At 42.3% G+C, this 13,263-nt stretch overlaps 1 protein-coding gene across 1 annotated transcript; it reads right to left on the bottom strand.

Moving 5' to 3' along the window:
• Positions 1-6,621: 6,621 nt before the first annotated feature.
• Positions 6,622-13,050, bottom strand: tax1bp3 (Tax1 (human T-cell leukemia virus type I) binding protein 3). The gene is made up of 4 exons (XM_083647024.1): positions 12,850-13,050; positions 10,406-10,525; positions 8,668-8,745; positions 6,622-7,756 (listed from the first exon to the last, which is right to left on the bottom strand). The coding sequence occupies exons 1-4, from the start codon at positions 12,886-12,888 to the stop codon at positions 7,604-7,606; spliced, it is 390 nt and encodes a 129-aa protein (XP_083503150.1). The 5' UTR covers positions 12,889-13,050; the 3' UTR covers positions 6,622-7,603.
• Positions 13,051-13,263: the final 213 nt, after the last annotated feature.

Genomic DNA, 13,263 nt, shown 5'->3' with positions numbered 1-13,263 from the left:
TTAACTTATGAATGAACTCTTAGCTTGCTTATTAGCCACACGTAGTTCATGATAATGGGGTGCGAATTTAATAATAATAATAATATATATATATTTTTAATATTCCAAAACATCTCGCGGGCCGGATGAAACCTGCCCGTGGGCCGGGCCGGATCTCTGACATCCCTGCCTTAGAGGGAAATAACAAGCCTGTAAGAACTTTTATTGAGATACTGAACTAACATCACAGCAAGACATAAGTGATGCCATGCACGCATGTTAAGCTATTGTCATCATCACATCAGACAGGCTGTGTAAAGCAGCCACTTGCGATTCTGAAGGGCTTAATTTCATTCAGATAACAAGGGACCCGTTTGAAAATGTTTGTCACTTATGCCCATATGTTTCTCAAAAAACATCACATCCATTTACACCCGCTTACTGCGAGCTAGCATGACATGGCTGGCTGGTGCCATGGTAGCCTACCTACCTTCCTCCAGTCCACCTGTTTGTCTGGCAGGCACAGCGACAAGTTCTTTTGTTTAGCCTACGACAACGTTACGTGCTAATTTGCATATCAATATGCGCTAATTAAGTAACTACTAACGACTCTGACTGCTCAATGCTCACCTCAGTTTCATTGATCATGAGTGGGGAGAACGATTGTGTGGACTGTGGAGGACCACTTCGCTGCTGTACTGTGTGTGTGACCTGTGTGAAGTGATGTGGGATTAGGCAGATAGATGGAGGAGGGAGCGCCTGCGCAGCCGCGGTTCTAGAAACTTTTCGGGTGGGCTGAACCCCCCTAAATTTTTGTCTCAGCCCACCCTAAGAACATAGAGGGGGGGGGGGAAACATGCACACAGCGCATTGAGTGTAGTCAGAAACTGCTACTAATGACCACCATGGATTTAGAGAGACATTAAAAAAAAAAAAAAAAAAAAAAAAAAAAAAAAGTTTTTTTTGCCTCTATTTTTTTGGGTGGGCTGAGACTTTTTTTGGGTGGGCTAAAGCCCACCCAAAAACGGCCTAGAACCGCCCCTGCCACACAGCCTATCTTCCCTTATCATCTTCTCGGTTATTTCCCGTTTAATAGCTTTCGCCACGCAGCCCCCGGCGAGGAAGAGCGCCTGGAACACGCACAGGGAGGACTGCGTGGGAGGAGGAGAGGTTAAGGATTGTTCAGGAGCGGGCAAAATATATATTGTGTAGTAAAGAAAAAAATAAGAAGCAAAAAAGCCACCTGCTGCCCATCCACAACTGGCCAAAGATTGTCTGAAATAAACACAGGCTGATAGTAGCATATTGGTGGGCGGCTTAAACCTGTAACAACACATGTCTTAATGGGAATTTTAAAATTAATTAATCAATCATTGGTAGCTTATAGTCGGCTATGTTACATCATGCATCAGATGGCTTCTTGGTTTTATTATTATGAGGACTGAGGATTTTTGACATTAAGGTTATTGGCTATATGTCTGACAGGAGGATACAACACCCCGTTATAAACTATTGTCTTGGAACTGTGAATTTGAGTCCTGGAATGGAGAGAGAGAGAGAGAGAGAGAGAGAGAGAGAGAGAGAGAGAGAGAGAGAGAGAGAGAGAGAGAGAGAGAGAGAGAGAGAGAGAGAGAGAGAGAGAGAGAGAGAGAGAGAGAGAGAGAGTGCGTGCGTGCGTGCGTGCGTGCGTGTGTGTGAGAGAGAGAGAGAGAGAGAGAGAGAGAGAGAGAAACTGCATCAGTGTAATATAGAACCTACATGAATTATGTGACACACCTATATGTAATATGAAATGTGATTATGTGAATCTGCTGTGAACTGCTTTGGCAACATGTTTTTGTTCATGCCAATAAAGCTATTTGAATTGAAGTGTGTATGTGTGTGTGTGTGTGTGTGTGTGTGTGTGTGTGTGTGTGTGTGTGTGTGTGAGTGAGAGAGAGAGGAGATGCATGTGCATATGCGCATGCGCACACGCGTGCGCATGCACACACACACACGCACACACACACACACACACACACACACACACACACACACACACACACACATGCACACACACACACACACTAGTCATTGCTATGACAACATGCCTCTGCTCTGGCTCAGGGTCTGGTCTGTGCCACAGGGGACTCATGCATTTGTAACCTCGGCACCCAGCTTCCCACTCTCACACCCACTCATAATGTTCTCACCCTGTGTGTGTGTGTGTGTGTATGTGTGTGTGTGTGTGTGTGTGTGTGTGTGTGTGTGTGTGTGTGTGTGTGTGTGTGTGTGTGTGTGTGTGTGTGTGTGTGTCGATGTGGAATGCAGAGGCCTTCAAAAAAAGACTCAAATACATCGTATCCAGAGCTTTTGTGCAGATTTTTATTAAGTGAAATAAAGTTGAGGAATCATGCATGTGTGACGTCTTTGGACCTTGATCCATTCATCAGACAGATTGTTTTACACATCCAGGTGCCAGGTAGGCAGGTAGGCAGGTAGGTGTACAGTAGGTTTGTGCGAACAGGAGGAATGTATTAGTCACAATGCATTAGTGAAAGAACACAAAACAAGCAATAGGCTACATTACAAAAAAATGGGGGGGGGGGGGGGGGGGGGGGGGGTTTGTTCTCAAAGTGGGGTCCGGGGACCCCCAGGGGTCACTGGTGCAAAAGGTGCATCAGTGAGGAGGGAGAGATACTGAACGGTCTGGAGGTCTTTGAAGGAGTAGGTGCACCAGGCCTGGAGGGTTGTCACAAAAGCAAAAATCTTATCAGATGGGGGACGCTGGGACAACATCTTATCAAACGGGGGTCCTTGTGTGTCAGTTTAGGGGTCCTTCACAAGAAAAAGACTGAGAACCATTGATTTAGACTGTATGAGCAGTCTGCCCAGTAAATCCAGAGAATTGTTTTTTTTTGATAGCCTATTTTGAAATACAGGAAGTTCTGCATACTTCCCCAAGTATTCAAAGAATTTTGACATTTAGAAATAAAAGTCCCTGATGGCCATGCACTAACCAAGACATGAGGGAACATTTCCAGTCTATAACTGTAGTCTTTTAATAGGGCCAAGAGAGATACCAGTGATCTCAATGGTCATTCATCTCAATGCGAGTCATTCCCTTCTCAAATGAAGTAGGCTACAGGAACAGTACATTATAACCAGGTGCACCCCAGCATGACTCTGCCCCTAAAATACAACATGGACAGAGGCTGGTTAACACCTGCATGTCCAAACGTTTACTGTATACATTCAGTCTGCACATTCCACATCTTGCAAACCAGTTCCTCGGCCATCTAACACTCCCAACCAGCGTCTGGATGTGAGGCTGTGGGCTACCTTCTGCTTCCAATCTGGTGTAGCACCAAAGTGAGAGGAGAGCAGATTGCATCGCTATGGCAACACAATTATCGTGCCACAACGTGGGAGGCATGGATCATGTATGATCCACGTTTAGATAGTGTAATTATTCACTCGCCTGCAGAAAGACACACATTTTATCTCTACGATTTCTTTTGTGGGTGGAAATGGTTTTGTTTTACTGGAACATTTGAACTGCTTCATTCAATATAGATTAGATTTCAATCATCAGTAATCTGTGTAGTCTCTCAATTAATACATGGATTAAATGCATTAATGAAAGCTATTCAAGTTGATTCTGATTCAGCTTGTACTTTATGATTAACACTGTCATTCAGATGTTAGCGGTAACAGAATTATTATTATTTTTTGTTATAGTTTTTTTTTTACGGTAACAGAATTATTAAGTACCGTACATCCATAATTTGTGAAAATGTGAACACTTCACACTGTAGCGGATTAGAATGTGCCCTGTAATGAAGTTGGGTGGGTGGTCATTCCTTCCAATTATAACATTAACTATCCATCAGTTGCCTAGCAACGTGCAAAGTGTTAATGTTGTAGTGTGGCTGAAACCTCCATGTCTCTGCATCCACTCAGAGTGTAATAATATTAAGATGCCTAGGCAAGGGGAATCGAGCATGCTTCCTTCTCTCCCTGGAACAAAATAACAGGCATACTTGGAACGCGTGCTCATGCGCACACACACACACACACACACACACACACACACACACACACACACACACACACACACACACACACACACACACACAGAGAGCATCCTCATCAATTATTTCTCAAAGGGGGGATTTTAGCTCAGCACCAGCCTAAATCGACCCTCTCCCACAATGTGTCACCAGATGCTATTTTAAGACTCAACTAAAGGAAGGGACAAAAGAAGCATTGTACAGCAAAGTCACCTCGACTTGCTTTGGCCCTTGGAGAACTCACTGGTCGTCACATGATGCACCATCGTGCAACGAATTACTAACGATTACTTTAATGACAATCAAGAATTGCGGTTATTAATAAAAAGAAGACGAAATGGATTGAAAATAACGGGGAGCGCAACTGGGTAAGCAGAGCCCTCACAGCAATAGATTTGATCAAATGGGAAATTCATCTTTTTTACATTATTCCTGTTGTTAAATTTGTGATTGGCCAAGTGAGAGGATTTGGAAAGCATGATGCTTCTAAAAAACAAGATCAAGAGCAACAGGTGCACCAGCTTCAGAAACCCATATTCAAATGTAACTTCCTCACCGGCTGTCTTAACCAGTCAGCTGCAGGCTAATTGCTTTCTCCATCATCAGCCTCTGTTATATATTCTCAGTGTGCTGCATCAGGTGGTGTTTGTTTGCCAGTTCAAAGGCGGGTGATTGGGTCGAGGCTCATATTAAAGGGATGAAAGTAGAGAATAAGCTCCCTGTATCAAAACACAGAAAGGTCAGGGGATAGATTCCTCACTTTGAAATGTCAGATGATTACTTTATAACTGGTGGGATCAAATAAAATAAAAAGTCTAACTGGAGAGAATAGGGGTAAAATAGGTTGTTGGAACAAATTAAATTAAATAAGTACATTATCAGAGGCAAATTTAATTTGTTGTGTCTTTTTATATCAGAGAAACATTCCAATAATAAACTGTATACAATCGAATGCAAAAACTTTGTCCTCATGCTGGTAGTTTACATGTACAATATTTGGAAGTGGGCAAACAGACTAAGACTAATACAAACAGAATATGATTTGTCTAATCCCACATTTTCAGGCCTGCATGGGTACATGTGTTGCTGTGTAAGACATTATGTCAAGCAATGAAATGTTTCATTCCATAATCATTTGTCATTTCAATAATTATATTTAAAAAACGTTATGGGCATAAGAAAAAAATATTTTAGACAGTGTGTACCTTTTACATTCCATATGTGTTTTAATGTCAAATTAGCCATCATTTCTGTAAAAGTAGGCTATAGGTACCAATTTTCTCAAACAGTGGATATTTAATTTTGTAATGAAATAGTTCAATTTTACAAACTTCAAAATGTGATTAGTTAGGTAATTAGGTAATCAAACAGCTGAAAGGGTTCTCTATAAAACAACCACATACTATTTAAATACCCTTAGCATAACATACAAAAGGGATACAATTATTAGCTAACATTGTAGCTTAAAATTGCAATGTTCATTTCAGTATTGTATTGTAACATTACAAGACCAAAATATTGTATTAAATCAGTAAGGCAATGCTGTGTATATCAGAGGCAGTTAATTGTTTACATATCACAAACAATACAGGAATGGTAAAATGGAATATGTACATAAATTATTGGTATCATTAAAGTTAGTGGTATTAAGAGTTCATTTATGGCTGCTGTGAATGTTCCAAGTGATTTTTATTGCAGTTTTAAAGTCTTTCGATGCCATTCTAGTAAAGTAAAACACTATAAAGTAATGGGAGTCCTAGAAGCTAACTGCCTTAAGATGACCTGGAAGAAATGCATAGCTTTAACACCATTCTTTGTGGCTTGGTCCATGCGGCTGTTTGGAAGGCCATGAAAATTTTAAACTTTGTCTCCCCTTCCATGTGACTTTTCATTGATGGAGGATATTGAATGAATATAATGAGTAATATCAAGACATACAAGGGACATTTGCAATTAAGAGACCAAATGAATGCAGCCTATTCCAGTGTGAAACTAGTGGATTCGCTTGCATCAAAACAGCAAACGACTGCGTAACCCAAACTATCAGCTTTCTCGAGACAAACCTGAGAGAGTAGACACTTGAGCAAATACAATGAAAAGTTGAAGGATCATATTATAGGTAGCACCCAGAAGACAAGGGTCCAGCATGTGGAACATAGCTTGTATGGGATATAATTAGGGTAACGCAGTGCTGAACTATAGTTACTTTGGTAGATGTACAATGTGGATAAGGATGTAGAGGGGGGGAAACAACATAAAAATCACACTAATCAAATGGAGTTACAGTTTGAGTGTGTAGTAGCGTGTCAATCCCAAACAGAAAGTGTGAAGGTGTTACTTTCCCCACACATACAATAGGAAATAGGAGAACAAAGAGTACAGATGTATCAATGAGATGTTAAGTGAAAAGAAATTAGTATGTATAATTTTTTTTGTTAATACAGGTATAAGGTTTGTAGTACACACATTGTAAATTAATGTATGCCATTATAGAATACACATAACACAAATACACTGATGAACACTATACATTGATCAGTCTGCAGTTCCTTGGGATTTTACTTTGGCTGAAGATCTTGAAACATTGGTTATTTTATTGAAAAGAGATGAAATGTGCTGACTAATCATTGAGGATGCAATACACAGGACTGAGTTGACGTCCTGAAGTCTGATCTGCATCCGGGAAAACCCGTTTACCGCTTACATTTAACATCCACTAAGAAAGACTATTACTGCTGCCAAAGAATTGCTAAAAAAGATACAGAGATGGAAGATAATATCGCAACATTATTGTGCTATACTTTTAAGTCAGGATGTATCGGAAGAGCTAATGGTGCTGCACGTTATTCATATCGTGATAATCGTTCGATTGCAAAAGCGCAGTTCAAAAAAAATATATATCATTTCAAATCGGAGCACTTTTATTCGATTCTCACAGTCGAGTCCAGAACAGATTCAGATCAAATGGAAGTGACCCTTTCCCACTTTCACAAGGTGCCACACTTATTACCCCTCAATCTATAGTGAATCCTTCACTTGCTTAGATCCGTTTCAAATGAATGGGTGTATGTTACATCAAGACTAGGTCAAAACCTAGTATATGACTGGACTGTGTATGGGTGTGCCACGTGCCCTCGGACGATCAATGGTGTCACCCCATCAGTCAGTCAGTGACAGACATTGGCGTTTATAGGGCTGGCCCAGCTGTTGCGGTCCAGCCAAAAAGGTCGAAAAGAAGTTTGAGTGAGTGACTTTAAATGAGTTTGAGTGAATATGGAAATATGGAAAGGAGGAGCATCCTCAAATAGTAAGATGATTGATCAGCGAGAGTGAGCATTGGCCTGTGCAGACTCAGGCTTCTGGACGTGTCACCTGTGTCGTGTCACCTGCACAGTGGAAATCTGATGCAGACTGTGTGCAATTCTATTATATTTTTTGCATTGAAGTGGTTAAAAAGGCCACGCTGCCTGCAACCATCATCCTAAGTTGTGGGAGTCTCAGTACACGTCTATGTTCAGTCCTTGGCTATTGCATTGGTCAGTGGTACGGATAGCACTGCTATGCTACTGTTATTATTTTGGGTAACTACTACTCGTCATCGAATGTTTGACCGCTTGCTCCAGTGACTTCCTGGTTACCAGTAGCCGCACCACCTCCTCGTTCTTCTTTGTCAGTCTTTTACGGGCCTGGTCGTGGGTCACCATGGTCATGTCCCAACCGTTCACCTGGGAGAAAGTGGGAAAAGGAAAACTGTCAATTGACAACTGTTGTGTCAAGCTTGCTACGTTTGGATGTTATCTGCACACCTGAGCTAAACATTCACCAGTACAAATATTCACTACAAAAATCAAGATGAAAGGGACAGTTTTATTAGGGTTCACTTCCCACACATTTCCATGGATACAATTTCAAAACGTTTCTATGACTTTTCAAGGAACCATAATAGAATTACCAAGTACTGTAATGTGAGGCGGTGACTCTGAATCAATACCAGAAATTATTACTACACTGGACAAATAGGACACACCTCTTTATATTGGATTTGAGTGCTTTAGTCACTGCACCACAATACATACACAATACTATTTCCTTAAAATATTAATATAAATGACAAGCAGCACTCAAATCCACACTAAAATAGAGACATTAAAGCTATGGTAGGTCAGCTACAGAAAATACATTTGCTGTTATGTTACATAATTACATGGAAGGTTATGTACAGAAGATTACTGTAACAATTAATTCCATTACACACAACAAAAATACCATTACTTTCCCAAAACATTCTATGATTTTACTAATTCGATGACTTTTCCAGGACTGGAAAACAAGATTTTGAAATTCCATGACTTTTCCGGGTTTCCCTGTTTTATCAAACGCAGGACTCAGAATGCATAAAGAGATGGAAAACATAAATACACATCAGTGGTGCTTGATGGTTTGTGAAAAGCTGTGGCTCTTCTACCAACCATTAGTTAGGGCTAAGTTGAAAAAGGGATCATGAAAAACGGACATTGTATGTACTGCTCTTGAAGCCCATCTCCCTCCTGACACTCACAGGCTGCAGAATACACAGTGCCATCTTGTGGACATTACAGTTGTCAAGCGACAAGCAAAAATCCATCTCACTACATACCTGCATTATTTTGTCTCCCATCCTCAAATCTGCCACCTCTGCTGGTCCCCCTGGTGACACCCTGGTCACATAGATGCCCTTTGGAGTAAACAAGCACATGCATTACTTCATATGCACATGATCAGACCTACATCACTAAAACGTAAACTAAACTAAAACGTTTAGTGATATAGCACCGTCCAAGAATAAAACATTACAAAATAAGAAATTGAGTGAGAGTTGCAATTAGTGTCTCCAGAGGACATTTACTTTAATTTATTCTTACATTTTTCCATTTTCCCGTTTCCCTTTCTCTCAAGTACCCCTGTAGTACCTCCACGTACCCCTAGGGGTACACGTACCCCAGTTTGGGAACCAATGACTTATGACGCTCGCCATAATTACCAATGACGCTCAGCGAGCCACCCCCCCCCCCCCCACCGACTCGCTGCTCACAAGGACCTGACTGAGTCAGTGACTGATGACGTGGACTTGCTCAAAATTGTAGATCACTTCTGCATTGGGAGTGATAGGCACACACAGTACTTTGGGAAATAAGGGGAATAAGCCGCCATCTGCTGGTAGCTGCTGTATACATTAGGACGCCATTTGATTTGACTATTTGGCAATATGCAGTGTTTTTGTTCCGTTTAAGACGCTTCCTGAGTCATACCCTTTTTGGCCACTTGGTGGCAGACCACTGCGCTACATCACTGTCCCTCCATCTCAAAACTCATTCCGGGGCCACTGATGCAAGAGTGTGAAGAAGAGAATGAGATTGTACTGATTCGATCACTTAGCATTGGTGAATGCAAAGCATGTCTCCAATGATGACAAAACATCAACAAAATATGTTTACACGTGTGCACACGCGCGCGCACACACACACGCGCGCACACACACGCATGCACGCGAGTAGCGTATTCGTTTTTATTGTATATATAGCCATACAGTGGGCTGGTATGAATTGACTCTGTGGAAACCTGTGTTACTCCTTTCTATGACATCAGCTAAGTGTGTGTGGTTTGTTTCTACCTGAGGCTACAGCTAATGTGTTCAGGCCTGTCCCTCAGTTACATCTCACCAAACTGCTGCTTGACTTTCCACTGTGCACCACAGTGATCAGGAACACAAAAAGCACAGGACTGAGGCAGGTAAAGAGTTGAACCCCACTAGAAGAAGAAAAAAAGAGTCCAAAACAGCTGAAAAACTGAAATGTCTCATAAAGTTTGATGTTTAGAGTGTTTCCAAGAAGAAGTCAGAATGAAATGGGACAGAGGTGTGTTTTCTGTACTGGTCAGTTAAGGGTGGATTCACATGCAGCGCTCTAAAACGCTTGGAAAACGCAAGGTGTGCTGAGTGGACAGTGAACACAGAACGTTGATCAAGTTAACAGTCGGACGGGTGCAGCTGGTGTTGCCAAGCAACAAAAAACAACAACTTGGCTGTAACATGAGGTGCGCTTGCAGCGTTCCAAAAAGTTTAGCTGGTGCTGTGGTCACGATCCAAATGTATACCGGCCCTTAGTTACACCTGTGTACCGCATGCGAACACATGAAGAACTGACGCGCGCGCGCGCGCGCGCGCGCACGCACGCACGCACGCACGCACGCACGCACGCACGCACGCACGCACGCACGCACGCACGCACGCACGCACGCACACACACACACACACACACACACACACACACACACACACACACACACACACACACACACACACACACACACACACACACACACACACACACACACACCTTGTCAGTCTTGTCCTCAGAGAAGGGGTTCTGCCCAGGGTCTTGGTCTATCCCTCCTCCGATACTGAAGCCCAGGATCAGGTGCTCTCCCTGCCGCAGCTTCTGGATCTCAATCCGTTGCTGTGAACAAAAATAAATACATTTGTATTCCTCCTCCTCATTGGGAATAACAAGCCAATTTTAAAACACACGAGCCACATAGTGCATCTAACATAGTTTTACTAACAAACTGACATGCAGCTGTTCAACATTGGCTATCAAGGTTAATGACAGCATTCTTCTCCGTCAGATATCGTAACAAGTCTATCAGTACTGTGTAACAATGCTGTAAACTTGCTATGCCAGATGCCTCTGTCAGACAGTGGCCTACCTAACATGTTTTGTCTTAACTCTACATTCTGACCTGTTCAGATGTCTGCAGTCTGCACATTGTGACCGGCATCTGACCTTGGAAGAGGCTTAAAGACAGGTTCAAATCTCTCTTTCTTTGAATAATTGTATGTAGCTGTGTACAACTCCTTCCTCTCGCAACACTTTCCCTTTAACAAATAAATATATTATCATTTCAAGTAAGACAAAACTCTGACTCTGACTATTTTCTTCAATAGCTCCCCTGCAACATCTGAAATTAACTTTTTTGGCTCACTTGCCAAGGGTGTGTACACTAAGAAATATTGCCAAGAATAATTTTGCAGGCCAAAAACACATTTTAATGTTACCCATTTCTTGCAGGTACTGTGTGTTCATTTAAAACCTTATAATAATTCATCGTGAAGTGCAACAGAATTTCAATCTTCTTAGTCTGTGGCAGAAAGACAAAATGCTTTTACATTTTTGATTCTCAAGTGGCATTGTTGCGGGTGTCGATTTCCGCCAGTAATGAAAGTCCACACAGGGACACAGAGAGCGTTTCTCCCCCTTGACTCTGACAAGCAGCTGCTGGCTCGCAGAACCAGACGGACGGAAGACTGTGACACTACGACTCCTCACAGCGCTCCTCCACACAAACACAAAGACACAAAGACGGCCTCTGTGTGTGACTTGCTCTCAGTGGTGTGGCTCACACAATGATGATGTGTGAGGATGTCTAAAGAGGACTCTGTCGTCGTGCCTCGTGTGTGAATCAGTCTGCGCTTGCAGGCGCACTGCTGTTTGTCTATTGTTTTACTACACTATATCCAATGTCTCTCCCAGTCAAAATAAGTTTCTGAGTCTTGGATGGATCACATACATATAAAGCCATTTCTTGATTAAGACAGTGAGAGGGGAGGATGCTTTGATCGCTCATGAGGACTAAAGCCTGCCTCACTGTGTTCAGTCTGACTATCTGAGACTGCGGAGTGCACTGGCATCTGATATGAACAACAATAAAGTGTGTGAAGAAGCCATTGATAGCACAGTGTCAATATTGCCTAATAGTAGCTCAGATAGCACCAAGCCTTATGCTGCCTTCAAGTGCACCGGGCACAGGCGTAGGCTCCTACTTCCGAGATAAGAAGTTGGAAATACCACTTGTCACATGACACATTCAAGTGCTTTTTTGACAGAAATAATAACAAAATGGACCCCATGATGACTAAAGTAGATTGTTGTGTGTGGCTGATGTTTTACTTTGGGAATCAAGTAACATGCGGCATAATGAAGTGGAGAAATGTGTCTTGGTTTAGAAAACCAATCCTGAGTGACAACTATTGAACAAAGAGTGAAAATAGAAACATACAGCAATTATTATGGTATTTATATGGGATGCCAAACAATGATATATAGCAGACATGATGAAACATGATGTCAGTACCTTGTTAATAACCGATTGGTAACAGTGATGTAACTTACGTTGACATCGTGTTTTGTTGACATAATGATTCTGCCCCTTAAGCGTCACATACCACTGGTACGATACCAGCAAATTCCCACTTTCTCAGCCACAATTAGACTGTGTTGGGTTGTTGGTTTTATATTCGGATATTTTCGGACAGCACTTGAAGGGTACAAATCAACGCGACCAGGAAGACTGAACACACGCCTATCCAACATGATCGAACACACCTATGGTGACGCCCATGGCTAAGATAATAGTTTATGCTAGCTAGCTGTCACGTCCACACATGCATTTTATCAACAATTAACAACACGGTGTTACATTTCACACGGCATTTCAATGTTGCATTCCCAGAATCATTGTTTTACTGAGGTAGTTTCAAAATAACTGACGTGTTGCAACGCCAAACTTCCATTGTTTGCCCGTTGGAGGGGTTAACTCATTGTTAACCGCACCCCAACGACCTCTTTTGACCAAGTAACTTAGCTCAAATAGATCACCCTATAATCATAACGAATGATCATTATTCACTGCGATAGTAACGTTACCCATAGGGTGTAACGCTGGGCCTGAAGTTGAACAATGGACGTCCCGTTGAATGAAAACGTCCGACTCTCAAACTTACCACAACAGCGGTCACCGGCTGTCCTGGGATGAAAGACATTATAGTCTGGAGGATGTTATAGCTAAAAGTAACGCTAAAGGCCTGCAACTCTTAAATCCGTCATAGAAAAAAGGCTTCTGATACTGGAACAACTTCCTAGATCACTGCATGAGTAACTAAAACAGGCCGATTCCTGGCATGTAACGAAAGGCTTCGCAGATGATGTCACTTCGCCTCCCCATGGATTCGGTGCGCGCGTTCTGTTCCGCGGGGTAGCCAGGGCGGGCGGTGCTACTGTTGGACGCGTGGCACACATTTAAAGCAGACCGCCCCGCCCATGTAGCGATACTTTGGCTGACAGATCGAGCTGTTCAATCGTGTGGATCCTTGAATCCTGTGATGGTTGGGTGTTTTCCTTAAAAGGGACTTGGCATC

This window comes from Poromitra crassiceps, assembly GCF_964638095.1.
Source record: "Poromitra crassiceps genome assembly, chromosome: 12".
In the NCBI taxonomy this organism is placed as follows: Eukaryota; Metazoa; Chordata; class Actinopteri; order Beryciformes; family Melamphaidae; genus Poromitra; species Poromitra crassiceps.
Note: the sequence above shows the minus strand (reverse complement) of the source record. Positions and strands in the feature narration are given on the sequence as shown.